We start from the raw sequence: 27858 nt of genomic DNA on the forward strand, positions 1-27858 counted from the left end.
TCCGACTTTAAGCAATACATTATTTATATATAATATATACTTAAAGGTTTCTGAAGGAATTAGTAAAGAACAATGATATGCTGGGTTACATTCTGATTGAAGCCCTTTTTTTAAAAGCTTTTAAAAAGAAGTAAAATAACCACAAAAAAAAAAAAATTCAAAGAAAAGAAAATTAAGAAAAACACCAAAAATGAAACCATGAAACAGCAGAGAGAGAACATTTAAAATCCATGAGACAGGAAGTGAGCGACTAACAACGAAACACGAACATCTCTCTGTTTCAGCCGTCTCCTCCGGATTCCTCACCAGATCTCAGCATCTGCAGCTTTTACTCTCCAATCAAGTCGCACAAACAAAGTCGAGTCCCGTCAGTCTCACTAACTGGGAGCCGCTAAAATAAAAGTCCACTTACAAACTTCTTCTGGAGCTTTCAGCAGGCAGACGATCTCACGGATCGAGCTTTAAACTGGAGAAATGCAGCGAAAGCCAGTGAGCTCAGGATCATCCTCCAGTTCGCCACACGAAACGCGAAGTAGAGCCGAAACTAGAGCTGCAACGATGTGTCGATTAATCGAGGAGACAGTTGAAAGACAACTGATTGATTTCCATTGAATTGCCAATTTGTCAATAGATTAATCGTTTCAGTCATTTCTGCAGCAAAAATGTCAAATCTGTGCTGATTCCAGCTTCTTCAATGTGAGGATTTGCTGCTTTTCTTTCTCATTTCTGACATTAAATGAAGAGTCTTTGGGCTTTGGACTGTTGGTCGGACAAAAGAAGACGTCTCTTTGGGCTCTGGGACATTAAGATGAGCATTTTTTCACATTTTATAGACTAAGCGGTTCATCAGGAGAATAATCGGCTGATAGATTAATCAGTTTGAGTAACTTTCCAACGTAAAAAAAAGTCAAAATTCTCTGATTCCAGCTTGTTCAATGTGAATATTTTCTGGTTTCTTTCCTCCTCTGTGACAGTAAACTGAGTATCTTTGGGTTGTGGACAAAACAAAACATTTGAGGACGTAATCTCGGGCTTTCGGAAACACTAATCTGTGCTGATTGACAGATTAGCTGCAGCCCTAACATACAGTAAATGGGCTGAACAGCGTGACCAGACTGTTAACAACAACTGTCTGTTGTCGACAGTGTTTAGTTTTTATATTTATCCAAGTTTCTAGAGACAGCGATCAAAAGAGAATGAAAAAGTCAACTGTAATCTGGTTAATTAGGTTTAATCCGTCAACATGAGGAGTTCAAAAGCTGCTGAGCAGTTCTGGAGCAGGACCGTGAATCCCTCAGTCATTACAACACAGACGTGGTCGGCTGGTGAACATCATCAGGAATCAATCCTTTGCTGCGACCGCTGCATGAAGACGGGTTTCACCTTTTAAATGGTGAGTGTGAAAAAAGCTGCAGATGCTGCTGAGCTGTGATCGACAGGAGGACGAGGAGGAGGACGAGGACGAGGACGAGGAGGAGGACGAGGACGAGGAGGAGGACGAGGAGGAGGCAGCGTCATTTCAGGACTGATCAGAACTGTACAACAAAAAAACAAATAAACCCAAAACACATCTGTACAAATGTACAAAAAAAAAAAAAAAAAATCAACAGGATTAAAACAACATGAAGATTCATTTTGAAACATCCCACAGAGTCTCACTGTGGATCGAACAGCATGACGTCAACCTGGATCAAAGTCAATGTGCCAACTTTGTTAAGTGCAATCCACAGCAAACCTGAGGCCGGACTCTTCTGGTGCTTCTCGGTTTCGACGACGAGCTCGTCCCGTCCGTCAGCACCTCGGCCGCAGCGAGTATAAAGGACAGCTGGTTAGTGATCATTAACATGTTCATTTCTGTTGCAGCAACACAAACATCAACGGCAAATTAAATCCGTAAAATAAAATCAAGACATTAAAAAGAAAACGATCCCTTTCTTCTTCCTGTTCTGCTGCTTTGAGCTGCAGATCGGACCTCGTCAGAAGTGCAGCTAACGGACTGAGAACAACGGCCGGAGACACTCGAACAGGAGAAGTGTCGAGTCGAGCTGTTAGACGCAGCTTCAACTTCTTTTTTCCCTGTTTGATCTCAGGTGAAGGTCTCATCTCACCACTTTTACTGTTATAAGACGGTGCACGTCTGAAGAGTTTCATTCCCACATCTGTTCTGTTTCTGACAGGGATTAAAAGAGAGGGCGTCGTGGGTCCGAAACAGATCTATGGTACCTGAAAGAGACGTCAGACCAGGTCCAGCAAACCAAAAACAGAGCGACAACAGCGGCAGCATCACTTGACGAGCGGCTGTGTGATGACGAGGACACAGGAATCAATTGTGATCAATCCAATTTGCGTTGACTCAGCCCAAAGTGGTGCATGCTAAGATGCTGCCGGGGTGAACCGCCCTTTAAACACTGAGCCAACACGTGCAGGGAAACAACACGACCCTGAGTGACCCGACTGGACTGAATATAACCTGGACCAGGACTGACGATCCCCGAAGTCCTGCATCTTGTCTCAGACACACAAATACACCTTGAAACTGACCATTTAACTAATTAGAAAATGATTAGTTGCTACTTTATCTCTCTCTCTAAATGCTCCACATCACATTATCAGACTGTGATAACATGTTGGAAACTCTCTAAAAGGAATGAAACTCTTCAGAAACGTCACTGAGAAGAGAAACTGATAACTGGAACCTGAACTCTCTGTCAGCACCAGCAGGTAGTTCATCATAACTCCCACCCAAGCAGCCTTTTCACTTCCTGGTTCTGTGTCTGATCACATGATTTAGGTCTCACACACACACACACACACACACACACGCACACGCACACGCACACGCACACACGCACGTCACATGATCAGGAGACTGTGCTTTTCAAAGGAAAAGGAAGGAAGGGAGAAAGGACATGAGGAAGGAAGGAAGGAAGGAAGGAGGGACGGACGGCCATGTAAGCTTGTGTTGGCAGAGGCTGTGGACAGAACGTTGACACAGCTCTGCCGGGCGGGAGGGGCAGAGTTCACACGGGGTGCGCTTGTTTTGTGACACGGCGTGGCCCTCTGACTTCAGGGCAGCACAGGGAAGAGTCGCTGACAGGAAGACGCTGGAATCCTGAATTCCAGTGAATGCAAACCAACTCGACTGCCGAGAAAGTCGTCACAGGGACGCTGATGCAAGACGAGATTACAAAAGAAAACACAGGCTGACCGAACACTTCCTGATTATTGCATTTCATCTACTGGAGGAATCAGCCAAGAGTCTCCTCACCCCAACAGACCCCGACCTTCACTGCTCCTCTCTACTCTCTGTGGAGCGTTACATTATTTCTATATCATGTAAATTAAAAATTAAATGAGACATTAAAATCAAAGCTCAGGCCAACATCTCTCCGATCTAACAAACATTCAGCTCATCCACTACATGAACTTAATGACCTGAACTCGACATGTATTCAGAGTATCTGATGTGTGTTTTGCAGCTTTTTTTCCTCGAGCGTTTGTGTTGCTTTGGTGCTTTTAAAAAACAAAACAGAAACTGGAATCATCCTTGTGAAAGTGCCCAGGAGTTAATCAGAGACGTTCACCTGGACGTGTCTTTTATATCTGTTCGGGATCGAGATGATCAGAATCTTAATTTTCTTTCACCAGATTGCTGCTTCAAAGAGAACGATTTTGCCAGAAGTCTACGTGTCGACAAAATCTGAGCAAAAGATAATAAAAAAAAAAAAAATCACCTGATGAAAGTCTGTGTACCGAAACGTTACTAAATGTCATCTGATTGAAGTGAGGACAGATTCTGTGAGTTTTTTGTTCGGATTCGATTGTCGCTAAAACAATAAATGACTTTTTCTGAAAAAGCAGCTATCAGCACCTCAAAATTGTACTTTTTCCATCAGTGTTTATTCTAAAGATTTTAATTTTTGCTGTTAATGTTTAGACCGAATCACAATTTGTTCACAATCACTTCTATGTAGAAAACCCACATTAACTTACATACAAGTTAATACTTTATTAATGATGTTGATCTCTAATGTAGGCTACCAGGGTTATTATTTTCCTTCACCTTCTCGTCTTCTGGTTCAGGAGAGGAACGGCTGGTTTGGTTTTTACAAATCAGAAATTCTGTCGATATCCATCTAATGACAAAATCATAAACTTAAAGAAAATCTGCATTATCCTCACTTCTTCTTCTTCTAGTCTGTCCCACAGCCGCACTGCAGTCGCCTACCGAACGTCACATAAAAATGATGTTTGTCCTGCTGGAGCCAGGTTCAGTTTTAGGAAGCTCCTGATTACGGGTCGTTAAGTTCATGTAGTGGGTTGAATGCTTTTTAAATCTCAAACATGCAATTCAAGAGTCAACGGCGGCTCGTTTGAGTGTCTCCTAGAAAACAAACTTTCCAGGAAAAGTCCAAATTTAACTCATCCTGTGTGACGGCAGGTCATCTCCCTGCTCGTCTGTTCAACACACACACACACACACAAACACACACACACACCTGTTTTTTGGCAGCCTGGCTTCATTAAAAAATAACCGTCTTTCTTACTGAAGGCTGAGCTCGATTTCTACAAGGCACTACGTGACTTTATAGGCAAAAGTTCGATTTAGTTTTTAAATTTGCTTTGAAACTAAACTCACAAAAGGTGTGTTAGCAGACAAACACTCACTGTGAGAGAAGCTTCAGCTGATTTGTCAGAAGCAACTATATTAGGTCGACTAGAAAAGCTCTGGGTTTAGCGTAATATCTACATTTTGTTATTTATAAAAGGGATCTCTGCTTCAGCTCGACATGTAGCTGGAGACACATTTACAAAACAGGGAAGAAAAATAAAGTTCTATTACAAAAAACAGCCCTGTTTGTTATAATACCTGAAGCACAGAGGAGATAAAAGGTTAGAGCCCAAACATTTGCTTTTCCCTGCAGAAACTACAAGCAATCACCTTGTGTAGTTCATTGACATAAGGTTTAAAGAAGTGAGAGAAAGAAAACTCTTAGATTAAATTAGGAGAGGACACAGGAGGGAGGAGGGGTCTCATTAGCACCATTGTGTTCTGTAGTGACTAATCGCAGCCTAATTAAGAGTCAAGAGAGAAGGGGCGGACTGAGCGGAAGCCATGAAGAGTCTTTTCCCAGAGTTCAGCTGGTCACCAGTTAATTCCACATTTCATTGTTCAATCACTGTGTTCGGGGAAAATAATGATCCCTGCTGGAATTAGAGGAAGAATAAAATATTTTGGTTTGAGACTCCAGAGTGAATTAATCCTCAGGTGGAGCATGATTCAATCGTCCGGGAGGAGAAAAAACAAGAAAAGAAGTATTTCCTCCTCGATGTGTGGACGAGAGGCCGTCGGGAGGACGGGCCGTTCCTCAGTCACTGCTGTCGTCTTCGTCATCGTCGTCCGACAGGTTGTTGCTGTTGAACTTCGACCCCAGCCGGCTGATGGAGTCTGAGCGCGGCGCGAGGCCCCCCGACGTCAGCTGCACGAAGCAGTACTCGCACACGCGAACGGGTTTGGACGACTGGCTGGGCAGGAGGTACTTCTTCTCCGAGCAAGGCCCGCAAACCACGAAGCCGCACTTCCTGCAGTGGTGGCGGCGGCTGACCGGCGTGAACTTCACCTTCTGGCAGCGCATGCACACCGTCGCCTCCGAGTCGGGCACCCAGACGGCGGCGTGCTCGCCCGTCGGCGCCTTGCCGCTCTTTTGCAGCAGGTCTCCCACACACTTCCCTATGTGGTTCATCCACTCGGACTTCTCGGTGGCGGTGGCGGCATAGACAGCGAAGGACTTGGTGGGCGTCTTGATGAGCCAGCCATTGCGTAGGTCGCCTTCGTCCGGCACCGTGTCGATGGTGACGCTCTCCAGCGGGATGATGTGCTGCTTGTTGTACTTCTTCTTCTGGATGACGATGTTGCCGTACACCAGGATGTCGTTGAAGAGGAAGAACTGGCGGGCCTTCGGCTTCTTGCGGCAGAGTTTGGTGAGGACGCCCTCGCCGATCAGCACGCGGCCGGGGATTGCCAGAGGCTGGCCTGCGGCACCAAAGCAGCCCTCTACCACCCCGATCCGCTTGGAGTTGGCCTCACTGTTCGCAAGCCGGTCCACCATCTTCACCTCACCTGGAGGGAAACAGAGAGTAAAGTTTGAGTTTTATAAGGTCAAAGGAAAAATCAACAACTCCTTATTAAATTTATACCCTTAAATCAGTGATCTGCTGTTTTTATAAATCCAGATGTGACTGTCTAACAATGGCAGAGCAGTTAGTGCTGAAACTCTTCAACAAAGCAGTTAATTTACAAATAACTTTCAGCTTATCTGATTATAACACCTAAATTGAATTAATTAAACATAGACGGGCAGTTTACGTGCACGTGGCTCTAATGCGTGTTAAATCATACATTTTCATGAGGGGAGGTTAGTAAATTCACATTACGTTAACGGCCTCGAATAAGTAAATAAATATTTCAGTATTTTTGTACCTGTGATGTATTTTACATGGCTTCAATTTTCCATAAATCATCAAGACGTTCATGAATAATTAACCAGGATACTGAGTAAAGCAGTCAGGAACATGACATTAAACCTTCAAGCCTTTTCTTTTATATTACCAATAATTGCAGTAAATCCAAACACAATGTGCAGCTTTATTAAAGATTAATCACATTCCTGTTCCCTGCTGAAATATTATGCTGTTCCCATAGACTGGAAGAAACACTTCTCCAACCAATTAAAGCAGTTAAAGACTGTTTTTGTGATAAACTTTCCCCTCTACATTTTGGTTACGCTGTCTGTATTTGTTCCTCTACTGAAATCACACACAGTTCCTCTTTCTTTCTCTTGTTGCATCTTCCTGTCCTCCACGCTGACACTGCTTGGCAAAAACCGCCAAAGCTACCACATCAATCTGAGGTCGATGGCGTTTTAAACGTTCAAAGCCGCATCACATGTTGGCTGTGAGCCACATGATCTGATTTTACACAACATATGAAGCACGGCTTAGACCGGAGCCGATAAATGTGACTTCATGCTGGAAGCTGCTGATCACACAGATTAGAAACCTCTGATCTTTACATGTGCTGTGTTTATAAAAAGGCACCGAGCTGAAGTGGGAACATCAGCATAAACATCATCACAACGTCGCCCCTTAAGAGTACTAGGTAGAGATATAGTGACATGGGGATGTCATTGCATTGACAACTTGTTTATTTCTTATATGACAATAAGATCTTCGAATCATTTGTATCCTGCAGCTACAATCGTTACAAATCACACAACGCAGGCGTGCAAAACAGAGGGATGAGCACGAGTAAGTCAGCAGCAGAAATACTAGTCAGTTAAAGTTATAATTATTTCAGTAACGTTCATGTAGGAACCAATCTTTGTCTGGCCAGGTGTGTCAGAAAACTGTTTTTGACCGCTGAAGTAACAATTATAATGTGTGTATGTTAATTATCGAAACAATGATTCGGGTTTGAGGGACACTATGAAGATAAATGATAATAAATGTATTCAGTGTTCAAATGAAAAGTTTGTCTCGGACGTCGATTCATCAGAGGAGACACGGTGAAGTTTATAAAGAGTCTTTCTAGTTGCTTTATATTGCGGCTAACTGTTACACAACCACCCGCCACTCGTCTTGTTTTGTAGGACAGCGCGATGTGCAGCACATCTCAGTGCCATTTAAAAAAAGACTGGGTTATTGAATAACGTGGTGCTTCATATGTGCTCTTATGTCTGTACTATCTTTTCATCGGTTTGTAAAGAGGAAACGTCTGAAAACAACCTTGCACTCACTGCGTGTGTGTGTGTGAGTGTGTGTGTGTGAATACAAGTTTCAGTTTGAATTGCTCCATGTCTGAAGCCTTTTAGAGAGAAATTCAATGATGAGGCTGAAAAAGCAAACGGCAGCAGGTTTCTCTGCTCTGCTGCGACCCTGATGGCAACAGAGCACAGCTCATGCCTGCCCCCCCCCCCCCCTTCAGCTTTTCCTACAGCACAACAGAGGAGGTCAAAGGTCGCTCATGACAGAGATGGAAGGATGCTGGTGCTTTCTGGCAAAGCCCGAGGGTCGAGAGCAGAGTTGTGACCTCAGAAAGACGCTCACATGCAGGATGATGTACACAGTTTAGTACAGAGCAAACACAAACCATCCAGATACACACACACCGCCCACAACTGAAGGTTGATCCTTTCATTCTCGACTTTTACTCACTGCTCTTTTTCACATCCACTCTGACTCATGTACTCTCCGTCTTCCTGTTTTTCTGCAGTTTATCTGGTGGTCTACAGTCGGCCCTGATAGATCATACTGCCGAGAGGAGGTTTGTGAAACCACAGATTCACCGTGTCGAGCTCTGTTATGGAACGTAAATCTTTTAATCATCCACTCAAATACACGACCACAAGCGAGAGCCTAAAATACTAGAAAACAACTCTTCAGTTGCTGAAAGGTTGTTTTTTATTGAAGATATGTCTGTACAGCCACACCGAATTAAATCTGATTTGTGGTTTCTTCTTAACTTTTTAACCTCATGAGACGAACCTAAACCACAAGTCCAATAAACAAGCTACAGAGTCCATGATGTGACTTTGTTGTTATCAAGTAGGTGGACTGAGCTTGTACAAACTCCAGAACTTAACTAAGTGTAACACACAGAAAACAAAGTGTAGGTGTGATTGCACCCTTGTTTTCTTGCCCTTTTCAAAAAACCCACAGACCTAGAACACAATGCTAATGAGCCGACACAAGCCAGTGCAGGCTGGGCCGGGCTCCCCAGTGATCTGCACACTAATAACCCCGGGAGAGGACAGAGGGGCTGCTGACATGTCGGCCCTGTTAGCGGGGGCTCGTTGCCCACTGCCGAAGCAACCGGCCAACCAGCTCCCATCGGCACACAGATGAGGACTCAAAGAGCAAAGGCCCAGGAGAGCGAGAGCGGCATAAATACAGGCTGGAGGCTCCAAACCCAGTAATCAAGGCGAGAGGGAAGAAACAGACTGAAAATGCACCGATAATATGACAGGAGAAAGAATGGGCTTAATTTGCTCTGCTGTGACAAATGCTTCAAAGACAGACTAGAGGAAAAAAGAAATCTGGTTTATTTGAATGAAACTGATTATTTTGCCAACCAACAGTCCAAAAATACTCCACTTAAAATGAAAGAAAACAGAGAGCAGCTTGAAAAATGATAAACTGTTAATCTTTATAATAGTTGGTGTCAGTAAATCATGATGATATTGTAAAACATCAGCTGTATTCTGACTTTCTGCCATAACGCCATCCACTCGGTGACTGAACATGGGTGGTACGTCAGTATCTTTTTACATCTCTGACTGGTTTGTGGTCTTCTGAGCCATCGTTCGTTGCATGAGGACTATGAGCGAGCTTCCTTTGAACTTACACATTATCATTTCCCTTTTCTGCAGACCGTGACGGTCGACTGAATCAAGGGAATGAAGAAATCCCAGAAAGACAAAGATAGAAAGTCTGCAGACACGAGGCTGTGCGAGAAGACCAATTTACGCAGCCTCGCCAACGGCATCTGCTGAGGAGAAATCCAGAGCTCGTTGGTTTCGTGACAGCTTTTTAACATTATAATTCAGCTTCAGGATTCAGAGCAGCTTCCAGAAATGAAGCTGTCGTCTCAAGACACGAGGACAATTAGGTCCGATCTCAGTTGGATTTAAAATGCAAGACAGTGTTACAGTATTCATTACGTTATGTGTGGTGAAAAACACCAGAGGAGTAGAGAGGCATGTTGATTTTAATGATGTGTTTCTATCATTTTATCATTTTATCAGCCTTTCATCTTAGATTGTAGAGATTAAAGGGATATGAAGCATTTTAAAACGGGAGGATCAATATGTTTTGTAAGTTCATTGGTGATACACATAATAGGTAAATGTCCTCATTGCGTTGTTACTTGTCAAAGAAGCTGTTAGTGGAGATAAACTTCACAGCCAGAGGCAATTAATTATTAGTATTAGGTTGGCAGTCGGTGTCAGTTTCCCACCTCTGGGACCGGGTGAGAGTTGTCAGCCAGCTGGAGAGCTGGACTGGACTCTGTATGTCAGCACCAGCCTCTGTGGAGCTAACCTTCACCAGCTGCTGTGTCATCTGAGACAATAAACACATCAATCATCCAGCTGTGGCCTCGTGCACAGACAGATGTAGTCTAAACCGAGCCGGGTCGGGGCAAAATATTTCATGCATCACACACCAAATTAGTCCCGAAACAAAAAGGAAGGCTGATTCCTGTAATCAGACGTGAACATGTACCTGTACTTTTGATTCTTAAGTACATTTATTATCAGATACTTGTGACTTTCATTTTTACCAAAGTAATATTTTAACCTGATATCTTCACTTTTACTCAAGTATGCGGATCTGTTATTTCCTAAACATTCATGGACGGTTTCCTGTAATTATGTCATTTAGTGTTAATTATAGAAGAAACAGACGTTTTCAGACCAAGATTCTAGTTTAGTGAGTTGTGCCGAGTTTAAAAGCAGCTGTGCGTGTGCACTGTCTGATACAGTGAAGTTTATGGTTTCAGTTTTTCATTTTATTTCACTTTATTCAACTAAGAAGTCACGAAGATGATATCAAGACCTCAACAAATTTGCAGCATAGAGATTCCCAAATGAATGTAGTGAAACTACCAATTGAGGATGTTTTCTATTTTAACCATATCTAGTGTCGAATTACATTTCAAGAAACATTGCAGGAAATTATAAAGAAGTAGCACATCTGTTAAATAAAGCTATAAACAAAATACTTTTGTTAGCAATTATTCAGTCAGTTATTTTTCAGATTAATCAACTATTGGTTTAATCAATAAAATGTCAGGAAATGGTGGAAAATGTGGGTAATATTAGCAAAAATATTCTGAATATTTGAAAAGATAAAGAAATTGTTGTAAAGCTTGATATTGAATGTTTTATTAAAAGTCATTCTGCTGTTCTGAAAAAAGTCATACCTCGTCATGTTAAAGCCTTGTAAGATTTTCATCTTTTAATAAAAATTAAAAATGTTCTGTTGATCCAAATCTTCCGACTGGTATTTAAATTGGTATCAAATATCGTTATTTTTGAAGGATTCGTATTAAAGCTAGGAATTCCAGTATCGTGATAACACCAACCCGGAGTCTAAGATTACATTTCAAATGTCTTTGGTCTGATTGATGATCATCAATTAAAATGACCTGATCAATTACACAAGCTGGTCTTAAATATTTTTCTGTCGATTAAATATCCAATTAAAAGGGTTAATTATTAAAATGTAAATATTACTGATTGACAGGTGATCAGGCTGAGATTTTAAAAGTCCAACAGTGTCATGGATTAACATTTTTACACTGCAGGTATTCAGTAGCTTGGATCCAGAAACAAGTGCCACAAAATACAACCCCGACTCCATCGTGTACAAATACCAAGAAAGAGAGAAAAGCAGAAATTGAAGGTCTATTTTCTACATGGGTAGATGATGGACTGGAGTTTGTTGTGCTGAATGCCAATGCGGTCCAGTCTGTGCTACCTTAGGTTACAGGCACAGCGGTGGCTTTAGATAAGCTCAATGATTAATTCATTAGGAGTGCTGTCCTCTCTCTCAGCTTACAAGGTCCGGTCCTTTACTGCCAGGACTGAATCAGAATAAACCCTCTCCAAAAACAAGACAATAAACAGTGGAAACACGGCACTTTGTCCTCCACCTCCGACAGGTGGGACAAGGATTTCACACAACAGGTGTTCACGGGCGGCCGTTGTCCTTCAGAGGAAAGGGCAGAGCGAACTTTGTGACTCTGTTCCTTCAAGTACAAGTTTTTTCAAGTTGCCATGAAAAGATGTTGAAAAATCTTATAATGAATCTTGCAGACACCCTGAAATTATGCAGCTAATGACCCCAGTACGCCAGATGGCAAAGGACATCATCTTGGCATCAGAAAAGGAAAATGCCACAGACTCATTTAGCCCAGAAAAAACCCTGACAAGTTAATAACAAGAGAGGCGGTTCAACCAACCAGTCAGGAAAGTGTGTTTAGGTTTAAACGATGTCTAAAAGCAGATCTGTGAACCAGCTACTTTTCTTCTAAACATGAAGAGGACGTGGGGTTTCCTACTCTTCAACACGACCTGCACTTAAACCTCGAGCTGTACCACACTGGGAAGCCTCGGAGGGAAGGGAAGCGATGAGTCAGACGCTAAAGGGAGAGAGTGACGATGACAAAGACGGGGAGTGAAGAGAGAAATAAAGAGCGTTTCTGTGGGCTGTAAACAGCAGCAGTGAAAAAGAACAAGGACACCCATTTATCCCCGGGGGGGTAATGTGAGTGCAGATGCTGGATGAGGCATTGTCATTGTGATGCCTCTTCTGTTGGTATGTTTCTGTGTTTAAGCACTTGTTGTTTAACCAGGTCACATCATGAAGGAAGCAAACTACCGAGTCCATGAAATGCAACACAACCTGTTCTTGCAGGGATCGATTTAACACTAAAGGTGAAAGCAAATCTACAAAATGATGCAGCGTGGATATAAAACACACAACAATTGACCAGAGAAGTATTCCAGCTCTCAGGTTATTACTTTTATGATTATTCTGACAGACAATGCGACAGCGTCACCATTCATGTTAACTGGGACTGATTATTTTAGTATTACAATTTTCATTTTCACAGAAAAAAATCCTGAAATCAACATGATGTGACATTTGTTCGGGTTAAAGTACCGAACAAATGTGTTTTCTTACATCTGGAGAACAACATTTGAAGGCTGAGTCATCTCGGCAGCACTACAGCACAAATGTTGGGTTTGTTTTCTTTTACAGAGATCCTTTATTGATTTTCTTCGTGAAGAGGGTTTACTCAGCCAGATTTGAGAAGTTTTGTCACAAATTTCCATGTTTTGTTGTTTATTGTTGAATCACTGAAAGCTGGTATTTTTGTTAACAAATCCATCTGGGACAGAGCCGCTAGAAACTGTTTGGAAAAGGACAAGCGCCGTCAAAAAGGCTGTTGGACGAACCATCTGTCTGTAACCGACCGTCTATAACAGACTAACTTCCACCAATCAGATCAACAGTAGGAGAGCTCTACCAGCTGTGCCAGGTGCTAAATCAAACTCCTGGTCTTCTTTAAATGAAGAAATGTTGTCCAGTTCTGATAAAAAAACAAACAAACCCTAACCTGCAAAAAGACACCTGGATAAAGTCAAGCTGTGGTTGTAAAATACCCGTCTTTACAAAGAAGAGTTTAAAATGTAAATGACAGCTGTCAAGACATAAAACCAATGATCTGTTAATCTTTACAAATCCAGATGTGATAGTCCAACGACAGCAGAGCTGTCAGTGGTGAAAATAATGACGACACCCACAATTATAATGCTGTTTGTCAAATCAAAAAACTGGCACGTCTTGCGATTTGGATATATATATATACATATACATATACATATTGTGATTTCTATAATCTTTGGATATAGATAAGACTTTACTGTTTCAGAAGTCAGTGTGGAAACCTGCAAAAGTAAATGGAAACTCAGAGAAAGTCCGAGAACGTTACATCCGGGTACGGTGGAAAATGTTGAGAAAATGTGGTGTGGGGACGGCGCACATGCCGTGTTTTGTCCGTCAGTCATCAGACGCCGTATCCTCAGCAGCTAAAGAGAAACAGCCCGGTTTTTAAAAGTCTCACTGTTCAACTCTCGGTCTTTTTGTAGCTTCTACCTGAATCTCTGTGGTCACAAACACAGGATTAAAACTAAACTACCGCTGTATTGAAGCTGAATTTAAATTACTGCTCATACAAACTGAACCTGTCTGCTGTCGCTGCTTCACACTGAAAGCTTTTTCAGGCTTTTTTGTGAAAACGTAATAATAAGAAATGGGATTGTCACCATGTTAGCAGTGCTACTCTTCAGACCTTCCAGTGAGGCTAAAAACAGGTTTTTTCAGTTGCTGCTTTGGTGTAAAAGGAGAATAAAGGAGCATTATTCCTCTGACTGTGAGGGGAATCATTTTCTTTTTTGTGATTCACAATGAAGGACCTGGTCAAGTATTTCCAGATATTCAAATTCAGATTTCTGACAGAAATTAAACAGCACAGTTGTTGATAACACAGACCGCCTCCTTTTATCAGCCCTTATCAGCTTGTGGGTGACCTGAATATGCCACCCTGCTGCAATGTGCCAACAACATCCTGTCAGTCTACACACAGGATTACACAGCCACGGTGTGAGTGTGAACACAGATAAAAGGATTGGAGGTTAATCTGATGTGAGAGGCGAGAGGAAACTGAACCAATGTTCCCACCTGTTAACTAACCTGCAAAAGGATTTTAAAAGCGGAAGATTTTTACTTTACACAACGAAGGACACCAGAAACAGGACACACAAAATCTGCAGATTTTGTGTCACACTGAAAACAGGAAGTTTCTTTAACGTGCCATTTCCTCACTATCAATGCATTAAACATGCAACCACCAAGAACGCATAAATGATTGGAGCTACTATTAGAATCAGCTGGACCATATTTAGGATTGATTACAGGAAATGCTGCCTAACATTTACTGAGTCAGTGCACTTTGGTCTCTAAGTAGAGATAACAACAGTTGTTATCATCCATCCCGTTTCACATTGGCTCACATTACTTTAAAAACGGTCATTAACCCTTCCTCCTGCAGGTCAGCATACAGCAACTCATTTTCCAGCATCTGGCACGAGGCTAGTGGTAATTTCCCAGTCTTAATGGGATGATGATGCATAGCTTCACTGCTCAAATCTTTAATTAAACAACATGTAATATGACTACTTTGTGTGTCACAACTATAACCTGCAGGAGAGGTTCAATTAGAGGATCTCAAGCTTCAAGCAGGTCTGGGAACTTGTAGACAAGAAGTCATTCGAAAGATCAGGCAGACGTGCAGAAATAACCCTGACAGCAATGTACTTTTATTGACCACCAACAACTGAACAACTATACTTGTGTAAAAACAGACTCTGGTAAAAGTATAAGTACTGATTCACCTTCTTTACGCCAGTAAAAGTAATAGAGTACAGGCTCTGACATGTACTCAGAGTATCAGAGTAAAAAGTCTCCCTCTGAAGGACATTTGTGGTCAAAGCTGACTGAAGCTCACGTCATATTAATATAATCCAAAGACTATTAAAGTTAAAAGGTGGAGTCAGTAGGATTTGTCCCAGCTGTTCCTGAACGCACCACAAAGATAGTTGATTGTTGAGTCTCATTCCCAGGACGTCAAATCGCCACATGTTGGGTTGGTAAAGCGTCCCGAGCAGCAACAAAGAGAGAAAATAAGAAAATCTCTGCAGATACGAGACACTAACACGCCTTTTCTCCCCATTCCAGCCTCCCTCTCTGTCTGTTCACGTCTTCTTACGTCTTTGTTCTCTGACAACTTTGACCATGAAGGTCTGCTGCTCTGTGTGCATTATGAAATGACAACTGGGCGTCTTGATTGAAAAATAAAGGTCTGAATTTGGATTTTATCAATTGAACGTGTCTTAATCTACCTACACGGGTCGCTCAAGTGGAGCCAATGTATGGGAAACACTGTCATGTCTGATAACAGCAGCAACACAATAATCTCCTCCTGTTCTCAAACCATTCAGGACCTGTTCCCATACTTTCTCAGACTGTCCTCTGGTATGCAGGAACAGTGAAAACTGTTTTCTCAGCTCACCACCACCACCTCCAATCACATAAACACTCTGTTCTTAAATGCTCACAGGAAAAAAGAGAATCAAAGGCACTTAAACTGATTAAAAACCACAGTGGTCTTGAACCAGGGTTATAATCAGAGTAATAACAGAGCAGACGTCATGATAAATGATGGTTCAGCTACACTGAGACATCAATTTCTGCCAAACAGTCCACGTTCTCTCTTATTGTGAAATGTCAGGCTTGTGAGTGTAATAAGGGCTGTAAAAAGCAGAAGAATTATTACCCAGGTTATATTATGTTACTAGTCCAACTAAGACTACAATATACTGCTCAAAACAAACAAATGTTCCAGGAAGACTTCATACAAATATCTGCAAAGATAAAAATACAATAAAAGTGTCTGAGAGGTAAAAACAGCAAAAAGTCATAAAGCTTTTAAGTCTTCAGTTTCATGTCTGGAAGCTTTTAAAAAGAAAAAAAAAACAGTAATTTCCAGCAGTTTCTTCCTCCAGACCTCAACTGATGAGCTTCATGATTAAACGCCTCCCCGACCGAAACTCCTTCCCTTTTAAGGCCGCACGCTGACGTCAGCAGAAATATGACTTCCAGTAGGAGCCGGGGAAACTTCCAGAGTGAAAGTTAAATTTAAAAAATGAGTCATTCAAACATCAGGCTTTAACCAAAGATCAAAAATCAAAACTACAGTATCATCGTTTTTTTTATCTTGTGCGCTGATCAAAACGTCCTGTTCTTATTGACATCCACACTTTCTCTGCATTAAAGAAGTGACTTTTGTAGATAAAACTCAGGCATTGGCAGTTATTGAGTCACAACCCAAGGCAACCCTTAACTGGTGTTTTAAATGTTGCTTCCTCTAACCTGCAGACTTCAGCTCTATTCCCAAATTCTGGTCGTTTCTTTAGGAATAATCAAATATTCTTAACAAGATGGGGAATTAGAACGAGCCGCGAGCCAAATAAAAACAAAATAATCATTGTTTTTTGCCAGAAAACAAAGAGTAAAAGTTATTTAATAAACAGCAAAGTTTCATATTTGAGAAGCTCGAAGCGAAGAATATTTCAGTTTTCTATCAATAAAACCTGCCAAACAAACACGTCAAATAACTCTCTGTCAGTTAGTAATTATTTCAGCTCAAGTAAAGTAAAATTAAGTTGTTACATCCATTCCTGTTTCAGGGTTTCTCTTACCGAAGCCACGGGAGGCAGTCAGGCTTTTGCTACCAAATTTTATGCAAACTGGCATCACTGTCGTCCGAAGGTGACGCAGAACAAAAATCAAACTAAAAACCAAACTACAGTCCAGTCATCTATCCTGTGTGCACGACGTAGATCAGCTGAAAACTTAAACTTTGTGTCAGATTTGAGAAATTCAGCTCTGTGACAAACTGATTTCTTATCTTTAGTTGTTTGTCGTTGAATCACTGTAGGCTGGTCTGTTTTGTTGAACTTTTGGAGAACATTATTTGAACTTGTCTCTCCCTCACCTGCAAAAAAACACTAGGATATAACATAGTTTATGTCCAAGTGTTGTCAAGTCGAGGAAACACTCGCTGAAACAGTTGAGACTAAATGTACCACTTCTGTGAAGCTCCTTGGTTACTGTTGCTGTTTTGGTGTTTCACCTAGTCGCTCTTCTTGGGAATCCTCTGCGCGTTTGGACTTGTGTATTGACTAATCGGTTAGCTGGATCGCCCGGCTCGTACACCTCATCTGTCTGAACCTGTGTAAGTGACGATTAAACCCTCCTGGCTGCTGACAGTGAAGAAAGAGGTGACCTCGGGACTCGAGTGTTTCACAGGCTCGAACGTTCCCAGGCTAAACTCACATCTCAGCAAAGCAAAACACTGATACTACTGTTAGATAACTGCATTATTTGATTTCTTTTCCACACACACCCGCAGTTGTCATGCTTGGGACTAAAGTTTTTACAAAGATAAAGAGCATTTATTTTGGCACCACAGCCTGAACTGTCCGGATCCTGCTGCTCAGAAGGATTTTTTTTTCACTTTTGAGGTGAATGACATGAATACGTGGTTAAAGTCAGACTCTAAAGCTTGTTATGCAGTCAGGTTTACTGCCTAAGATTGAATTTCAAAGCATTTTCTTTTAAATGACTTTATAAAATTAAGTCCTCAAGTCACCTTTCATTATTGTGGTGTCTGGAAAGTGAAGTGACTTTCACTTATTGAAAGTGAAAGTTCATCAATTTTTAATTTAGAATCGAGATCAAAACACCCCTTATCAATACACAATGAGAGCTCGAACCAAAATGTGAAATGCTGAATAAAAAATCGACTGCAGTCTGCAAAACACACAGTGGCATCGTAAAATATATTGGTGGCACCACAGATCATCCTGCTTATTTAAGAAGGCCACGTGACCGTTGATTTCTGTCACCACCACCTGAACCAACTAGTAGATTCCTTATGATCCGCACAAATATAAGAGCCCGACAGATAAATCTGTTTGCTGATATTAGTGGGCAATACCGGCGTATGACAGAAATATGGGTATCGCTGTATATGTTGTTGATATGAGCCGATATGATGTCCTTTTTGGTTTTGAAGAACATGGTTCAGAAATAGACGCTAACCTCATCAACATTTAAAGTGAAGTTGACAGTTTCACTGCACTGATTTCACTGATTCATAACCACATTTGAAGATTCACTGCAACACTGCAATGTTGAAATATGTACAATTTAGTCTAACGATCTGCCCACATTGGTCAAGACTTCATCTCACACTTTAAACACAGAGCCAGACATCATGTAGCGCTCATGTTTGAGTTTGAAAGGAGGCTGGTCGGCTCAGTGGGCACTAAATAATAAAACCTTGCAGCAGTGTAAGCTCTCAGAGTGCAGAGCTTTCCTGGTCTGTGGTTTGAACACACGCTAACAACCTGAAGCGGCAGAGCGTGCAGCTCGGTGTGGAGTGCTGGTGTGTAGTAAAAAACGGGACTGACAGGATGGAGTTTCTGAGGAATGTGCTCTGAACAGGCCTCCATCTGTTTCCCTCGTTCAGCTGAGCTCATGTGTGCAGCAGATCAACCTTTGAGCCTTTCCAGTGCAAATAAAGCCAACAGGTAGCAGAAAGCTTTGACCTGGAGTTCTGGCTTCAGTTGTACATTTTCCATCACTTTATGGTCACTTCAGGCTGTTTCTGCATGCACCGTGAAAACAAATATTTTTAAATCACTTCGGCTAATTCCCTCAAGCTCGCCTACTCCTATTCAATCCAAACAGCAGAGAAAACAGCTGGAGGCTACAGATTCAGTCCTAAAGATGTTATAGTCGGAATATAAACTTTAACACAAAAATGTTCACTGTTTAATGATTGCATATCATTTCTATCATCTATTCACTATCTATTAAAAATAATGACAAAAGAGAACGGGCACGTCTTTAAATAATCCAGAGCTACAACAATTAACTGATTTAAGAATTTGGAGACACACTGATCGACATACAACTAATTGATTATACAAACAAGAGTCAATGGATTAACCTGTTTAAAGAAAGCCAAGCAAAGAGGCTAATGCTCAATTTAAGTGTATCGTCCTGTCAGACATTGTTAGAAAAGCTTAGATTCTCTTGATTCTATTCATGAAAACTATTTCAAGATAAAACCACATCAGCAAGGTAGTCAATAAAAAAACAAGCTAGCAAACTAGCATGCAGTTTTGCCAACTCACCAATGAAGTAGCTAAGTTTTTCAATAGTGCTTCTAACTCCAAAACAAAAACTTTCTCTTATTCCCCAGTTTCCACTAGATCCATTTCAATAACACACTTAGTCCCAAACAGTATTTCATGATTAAATGGTGACAAAACGGCCTAATAATGTGATCAGATGATTTTTCGTGCTTTTATCTGTATAAAATACTGCTGTCATTTCACAGCAGATGCCATTATCCCTCCACACAGGAGATCCTGTGATGGTAGCCGTTTGATTGACAGCTTATTTGAGCATATATGAGCTTCTAGGCCCGCCCTAGAGCCTTTAACAGCCAATGAGTGGTCGTGGAGACAAGCTCCTCTTTCTTTTATATGCACAAACATAGTGTAAATAAGGAAATAAACCCATTGTGTTTTCTAGCTAATAGGAGCATTTACAGGTCGGGCAGGCTTATTTTTGCATTAAAAGATTTAGGCAAAGAAATATATATAAATAATTCAGTGTGTTGAAATGCTACACACACTTTCAGAGCTTCTGACAGCTTGGGGATAAAAATAAAAAAATCTGCCTCTAACCTTTCAAAAGAGCCTAAAACCGTGCCTGTGCTCCGGTACTAATCCTTACCAGGATAATTTTACATAGATTTCTAGGACAGGTTAATCAACAGCCAACAACGTTCAAATACAGCCAAATTAAACACCTGCTATAACCAGATCTTTCAACGACATTTCACACCTTTTAAAAATGTGTGTGCCCACTTCCTGGCAAGAAACTGATGTTGAGGTGCTTGACTTCCATTTCCCTACAATTAGCTTCTCTCAATCTTTAAAAATTAAGCCACTCGAAGTGTCCTGAAGAAGAACTGACAGTAAATACCGATAAATCAATCGTCAGGAAATGGCATAATTCTTTCATTCATTCATAATTTTTGCAATTAAACCAATCTAAAATACTGAATACACAGCCTGAATGTTTTCTTTGCTCATGACGACTAATTCATTTATATTCATGATTTAAAGTGACTAGTAATTTAAAAAGTTATTATTTGTTATTGCTGCTGTTATTTGGGGATGAAGAAAGAGCTTGATTGTTAAAATATTTTCACAAGATGATGTCCAACATGACAGAAAAGATCTTCAGGTCTTAAGTTATTAAAATAATAAAAGGTTGATCTAATATCCTGAACTTTGTTGTTTGGGATCTTTCAACCTTAAGAGCCGATACCTGCTCAGTTATGCAACTAGTACTGAATTTATAGATTCATCATTTGTGACGGAAATGCTGATTATTTTCAGTTTTAGACAGGTGTACTCATGTGTGAGATACATTTCCTGTCATTAAGTTTCCAGTTCAACAGAAACATCACACGTTATCTGATTTCCTTCATCTGCTTCTTTGATGCGTTAATCCGAACTTCCCGTGGGTAAAGTTGTTATTTACTACTTTGAATATTTATGACTTTGAACCATCTGTAGCTCCACAGAGATCAAAAGTTAACAGGAAATATATAGTGTGATTTACGGTAGTTATTCTGAGGTAACATCAGTACAGTCTGATGTATCTCAAGGGATTTGTTTCGGACCACTTTTGTTTTAAATGTTCTTTACAATATAATAAATTTTAATTATTGCCAGTATTACAGTGTATGCAGACGATGAAACACTGTATATAATTGTCAATTTTATGCCTTGTGATTTACAGAATAAGTTGGTTCAAGCATTTATCTTATCGCAGTTGGATTATTGTTTGGTAATCTCATCCAATACAACAGAAAGTAATCTAAAAAGGTTATAGTCGCTCTTTTTTAAGAAGACATAACTTTACCAGGCCATCATCTACGGGTCATTTTTGATGCCACCATGTAAAACCGGTGTATTACAGGGAACAGTACATTATTGAGCAACTGTGGCAGGAAATTCTTTCAAAGGGCTGCAGCTTACTATTATTTTTAATTATGGATTAATGTTGATAATTGATTAGTTGTTTGGTCTATCTAAGGTCAGAAAATGGTGAAAAATGTTGATCAGTGTTTCCCAAAGCCCAAGACGACATCCTTAAATATCTTGTTTTTGTCGACAACCCAAAGATATTCAGTTTACTGTCATAGAGGAAAGAAACCAGAAAATATTCACATCACTAATCATCTGACACATTTATCCATCCAGATTTATTTGTAATCAGAGGACATGTGTTGCTTTATTGATTACTTTGGATCTGTAAGAGGTAATATTATCGTGTAGAACTTTCTTTTGTACTAAACAGGTTTTAAATTTTTGTCTTGTTTCTTTTCAGTGTTTGTTGTTGAGTTTTATGGTGTGTGTGGATGTCAGATGTTATGTGTAGTGCTTTTTGTTTCCATTGAATCCCCAGAAAGACTGTTGTTGGTTAAGTGGAACAAACTGTGGTTGTACTTGGCAGCTTCCAGGTGTTAGGTCTTGTAAAAGCATCAATATGCTCCAGACCAAACTGTTAGCTGGAGGGTACAATAATTTCAAACCTCCTCCCCAGTAGAGATGACACAAACTCCAGTGACTGCAGTGTGAAATGCTCTGCTGAGGCCACATGTTAAATGGAGAAGTGAGCCATGAGTGAGTTGAGTAATGGTTGAATGTGGCCAGATATGAAAATGAGAAGTTTAGATGTTGAAAGTAGACACTGACTGTACACTCTACTCTCCTTTTTAGGTCTCGCACTGTTACTGTACAGCCTTATCGGTTGAGTAGACATCCTCAGGTTTACATAAAATTGAAATTGTTTCATTGTCTACACGATATTCGAAGCATTTAACTGTATGATAGCGAACACTGGGATGAGGAAGTGAAAGTCTCTAGTGCGCACGGTATATGTGTAAGCTTTATGTGTCACTGAGCAGCTTTTATAGTAATGAACCAGTCGACGCCTTCAACTCTGTGTCTGGGTTTTAATGTAATGTCGTTGGTTAGCTAGCTAGCAAGTGCAAATGTTAAAATAAAGTCAGACAAAACACAGTAACCAAAGTGAAAGATGAATTTGACTGATTGCATTTTTGTATTCATAATTTCTGTACATGTTGCTTTAATATCATATTCATGAATTCTTCTGTCCACGATAATGATCCAATGAAAAGCTTTAGTTTCAACCAGAGAGAAACAATCAGATTAAGAGTGTACATGGTTATTTTGAACCTACATTTTCCCAGTTAACAGATTATTAAAGGTTTACACCACCTCTCTCAATCTGAAAATCCGTTCAGACTGGGCCAGATTGCATAAATCTGACTGTGGTGATTACATGACGCATTTTTATTGTGATTGGGCGATTATTCTGATTATTAGTGGAATATTAGACTTAGCGATGGTTGTGTTTACATTCGGTTGACTGTAGTAACAGCGGACTGGTCTACATGTTCTGAAGAATGGGCTAACTGTTGCAAATCAAAAGAAAACACAGGTAACGCTGTTTATAGAGTCAACGTCAAGTCAAACAATCGTAATCAGATAAAACAGCTTGTCCTCAGAAGCAGCTCAGGACATTTAAGATTATCATTACCGATTATTTTCTAGATTAACAGATTAATCTGAACAATGTCCATCCCAAGGTGATGTCTTTAAATGACTTGTTTGTCAGTCCAAAACCCAGATATTCTGTTTATTATGATCTTTACAATAGCCAAGCTGTGATCACATTTTATTAATAACAGATCGTTAAGCACCTGTGTGTGTAAAATTAAGGAGACGTAAAGACGTATATAGTTAGAGTTATGTATCCAGATTAATAACAGTGCCAGTTTCTATAAAATCCTAACAATAATCATCCCCACTAGCATGCAACCTCTGCATCAAATCAAGCGCTCCCTACTCCAGGTAATCTGTCTGCTTACCTGTGAACTACCTGACATGGCACAGAGGAAGTAGCCTCCTCTTCTCATGCTTCTAATCTGCATCCATTTATAAACAGAGACATATTGGATTATGTTCTGGGTGTTGGATTATACAGGAAACGCGGCCACACATCCTGTGTTTGCAGAGTGAAAGGGCGGGAGGTGGGGGATGATTACCTGTCAGGTAGTTAATATCCCTCAGCCTCGCCCTCCTTGCCTCTGGCAGAACTAGTTTAACCATGCTGAGACACGAAGAGGAAGAAGAAACCTCTGCTGACTGACTCCGCAGGAGGAAAACTTGCTGTCTCATCCAACAGCTTAAACTGCTGATTAATCAGTCAACACATTCACCAACTGCTCTGGTCAGAGAATGGAGATGGAAAGTCACAGTTTCCCTTCCTGGCAGTCAATGACCGGAGTTTCCCTGTTAGTTCTTCATTTACTGACTGAGCTGAAGGTAACGTCCCACTCAGAAACTCGAACAATTCTCAATTTATGGGAAGATACCAATATCAAGGAGCCTAAAAAAGGAGGAAGGGTCATTATGTCACAGAGTCTTGTTTTGGTGTCAGACTGTGGTGTCAGCTGTATTTAAGCTGATGAGAGATGCATGGAGAAACCCACCAAAACCCAACATATCTACGTCATATGACTTCTAAAGAAGAAATGAGTCTAGAAAATGAGATAAAACACTTCACAGAGTAGGTTAATGACACCAGTCTGGCACCAAAGCAGGATTCAGTGACTCAATGAGCCGTCCTTCTTTTGTCCCTGCCGATTTAAAGAAGTTAAATTTTGCCGATAACGATACATCAGCCATGTTTTTTGAAAACGATCTCTAAAATGTGTTTATCAAACACGTTACAAAGACATGAAGGACATTTTACGTTTTAACCACAAACACTGAATGACATCAGTGCGCTGAAACAGGAAAGTTCACTGGTAATTCAGTAATTACAAATCATCCCAACCATCTTTTTCTGCATTATAATCTCTAAAAATAAACTTTTAATATCAGCACACATCGGGCAACGTGTCGGCGATACGATATATCTGCAACAGGCCAATATGGGCTGATAATATCGTAATCGATAATAAGTACAATTTATTCAAGTACTGTACGTGTTTATAATCTGCTAGGGAGGACAGAGCTAAAGAGAGGACGCTGCCTCAGAGCCACAGAAGAATATTAAAATTAATTTATTTAATCAGAAATTGATAATCAGAAAAAAGCTGAATATCTGCCCGATAATCGCCAGGCAGATAATCAGTCGACCCCTATCAGAGAGAATCAAGACTTGATACTCATCCACAAACCAGTTTGGTATTTCAGTCTCATTACCAAAAAGGTCACAGGTCAGATGAGCCATGCATCCTGTTGAAGAGTCTCTGAACCAGCTACTCAAAGCTTTTAAACTAAATGCCTGAAAACACAGACCTCCACTGAAACTCCCACCATAACCAGGTGTAGTTTGTCACAGAGCGGCAGTTTCACTACCAGACATGTTGAACGCAACCTAAATACCACCCGAACACTTCTGCCACCCGAAGACACGTCTGATGAAAACAGATTCTACCAAGATCTTATCTCAGCAACCATTTCCTTGTAGCTTCGTCTTCCTGCAAATGTGCTCAGTCTAACGCCACAGCCAAAGTACGACAGGAACAATCATGAAATAATGCGACCTCGTCCTCATCCAGCATGAGAGGCTATTTACATTCATCAAAAGGCTCTCCATCAGCGCAGTCTGTATGTATGAATGAAGGAGAGGCGTGAGGACGTTTTAAAGATGTTTTCTCTAAATGAGGTCTCTCTGAGTCCACTCTGCTTCTACCTGCTCTTGAAGAACAGCTGGATTACAGCAGCTCAGGTTTGTTTCTTCTGTGTTCAGACTGAAGCCATAATCAGTAATTTATCAAACTGGGCTCCTGTCACCATAAAGTAGATCGTGAAGCTCCTGTTTGAGATTGTGAAACTCTCGTTCTTCAGTTTGTCCTCTCGTCAGGAATCAGAGACTCATCGCAGCTCTGGGACCGTGATGCAAATACTTGCAAGTAAACTGAAAAAAGCTGCACATCTGGTTCAGCGCATGAGGTTTCCTGACTTGTAAATTAATCAAGGTCTGCAAGTACCTTTTATTTTCAACAGAGACTGTGATTATTTGTTATTCTGATAATTGTGTAGGAAATAAAATGTGAACAAAAAGAGGATGATCACAACGTCTCAAAGTGACGTCTTCAGACCTTTTCTTTTGTCCAACCAACAATCCAAAACTCAAAGACTCTTTATCAATATTTGACAAGTTTGCTTTAAAAGTGACTTAAAAGACTAGTTTAATGACTAATTGCTGCAGCTCCATTTCCTCCTCTCAAAATGTGAATGTGAAATTGTTGCATTTTGTTGTTTTAGGTTATTGTAAAGCGTATTATCTTTTTATTTTGATCTGCTGGTCCATTTTGAAATTCAGGGGCCAGTGCCAGTACTGCCGATTAGGTAAACTATTTCTAGTCCAGGTTAACTATGCAGCACACTGTGTTTCACATGGATGATTATTTCTGTTGCAAAACATGCTTGCAGCATTTAACGGGCTCCGGGGCTAAATGATGAAATACCGTAGCATTGATAAGCTCCGAGGTTAAATGTTCATTTATCTGTACTTTTAACAATTCATTGTAATTTGTTATCACGCTGTTGCAACCTCTCCTCTACTGAGATCCTCAACATACAGAGAGTGAAGTCAGCAGACTGAAGAGGCGACGGTGGAGACAGTGAAGTGAACCAGGTGATGATTACAGAAAGTTTGCTCGTATTTACGGCGACTACATTTGTTACTGTGTGCAATAAAACGTTGCCAGTACTTCATCAACAAGCATAAACGTGTGAACAGGTAAAACTCTTGTAATAGATTCTCTGTGGGGTTCAGGTCAGGCGAGTTGTCTGGCCAGTCAGTCACAGTAATACGATGGTCAGCAGCCAGTTACTGGTAGTTTTGTCACTGCGGGCAGGTGCCAAGTCCTGCTGGAAAAGGAAATCAGCATCTCCAAACTGCATGGAGATGCTGATTTCCTTTTCCAGCAGGACTAGTAGCTGGTTTCCTGGACTTCCATAACAAAAAAGGGCTTGAAATATTTCACTTCATGCGTAATAAATCAAGAATATATGAAAGATGAGGGACGCACCTGTAAATCCATAATGAAATATTGTTAAATGGGTCGGGCTCTGGCACAAAGGGCATTTTCGGAGCACATGGAGCGTGGGTGGGTTATGAATTCCTTTCTTAAACTCAAAGGCAAGTTACTGGATGTGAATGGATAATGAGCTTACTACCACATGAGCAGACTACATGTGAATGAACCTTGACCCAACAGGCACCAACACCAGTCAGCCTAGTGAGAAGTCCTCAGACAAGTTTACTGAACCAAGACAAGAAGCACACTTCCCCTTTCAGGGCAGAAAGAGTCTGAGCAGCAGTCAGGATCACACATTCACCTCCACAAGGCTTGTCAGGACCTGTGACCAGAGACAGGGCACCTGAACAGGTGGGTGGGGTGATTTTAACTTTATATTAACAACTACATCAAACATGAAGCTGACGTTGTAAAGCTAAGCTGTGTGATAAATGGTGAGTTTCCAGTCTGCCATAAATAAATAAACCACAATGACTTTATCCCACAGGCTTAGCAGAGCCAACACAGGAGAGTCACCATGTCATCATGTGTTCACGTCTCTGTTTAAACTCAAACTTCTCGCCCAGAAACTTTCCTCAACCACTTTTTAAGTAATCGCCCAACTTCGGTTCGGCTGAGTCGGTCCGCGTTAGCCTGCTAGCTCAGGAGTTAGCATCCAAAACAGTTGGCTCGTCTGTTGCTACTCGAGCCGAAGCTAACTCACCTCCACACACACACACACACACACACACAGACACACACAGCTGCCTGTCGTATCTCTTAGTTTACCACTAAAGTGTAACGAGAGGTGTTAATGTGCTACTACGTTAACCAGCTAGCGTCCGTTAGCATGAATGGGGAAAAAGTGGAGCTTTAGCTTAGCAAAGTGTGACAACATCAACACAGACAACTTTTAAATCAGAGAAACTACGCACCCGACGGCAGCTCCGGTGCTCTGGGAACTTTTGCAGTGACTTGTAGCTCAGTTGTATTCCAGATAAAGTGAGTAAAGCAGCGCCTCTCCCCCTCACCGAGCTGTGGATCCGCAGGCAGCAGAAACTCTCGGTACCGCTGCTCCGACGGCGAAACGACAATATGGCAGCGGAGCGCCGCGCTGCGTTCACGGCACCGCTGGACGAGTCGGTAAATACAACTCCGAAAGAGGAAACGCTGCTCTGTTCAGAAAATGTCAAAAGTAATTCCCTCTGCAGAGACACGGTATTAACCACTGTGTCAGACAACACAAACACACGATAAGCTGCTCATTTATAATGTACACACCAATAAACAAACGAATAACCAGGGAAGCCCGTTTCTGCCACTTTAATACAAAAAAAGATGTAAACAAAGCTTGTTGTCATAATCAAACAAATAACAAATAATACAATTCATCTTTCAGACAACAAGACCAGAGCGGTCTCACCAGATAGTTAAATAAAACAGCTTGGTGAGTCTAA

General features: G+C 41.0%; 1 protein-coding gene across 1 annotated transcript; it reads right to left on the reverse strand.

The window, feature by feature from the left end:
* Positions 1 to 27484, reverse strand: plekhf2 (pleckstrin homology domain containing, family F (with FYVE domain) member 2). The gene is made up of 2 exons (XM_073485124.1): positions 27337 to 27484; positions 1 to 6121 (listed from the first exon to the last, which is right to left on the reverse strand). Exon 2 carries the CDS (start codon positions 6108 to 6110, stop codon positions 5370 to 5372), a length of 741 nt encoding a protein of 246 aa, XP_073341225.1. The 5' UTR covers positions 6111 to 6121; positions 27337 to 27484; the 3' UTR covers positions 1 to 5369.
* Between the last annotated feature and the right edge of the window lie 374 nt (positions 27485 to 27858).

Source organism: Pagrus major, chromosome 17 (genome assembly GCF_040436345.1).
Source record: "Pagrus major chromosome 17, Pma_NU_1.0".
Classification (NCBI taxonomy): Eukaryota; Metazoa; Chordata; class Actinopteri; order Spariformes; family Sparidae; genus Pagrus; species Pagrus major.

Bases quoted from the DNA above. Each gene is read 5' to 3' on its own strand.
- plekhf2 (XM_073485124.1), bottom strand. From the start codon at position 6,110: ATGGTGGACCGGCTTGCGAACAGTGAGGCCAACTCCAAGCGGATCGGG.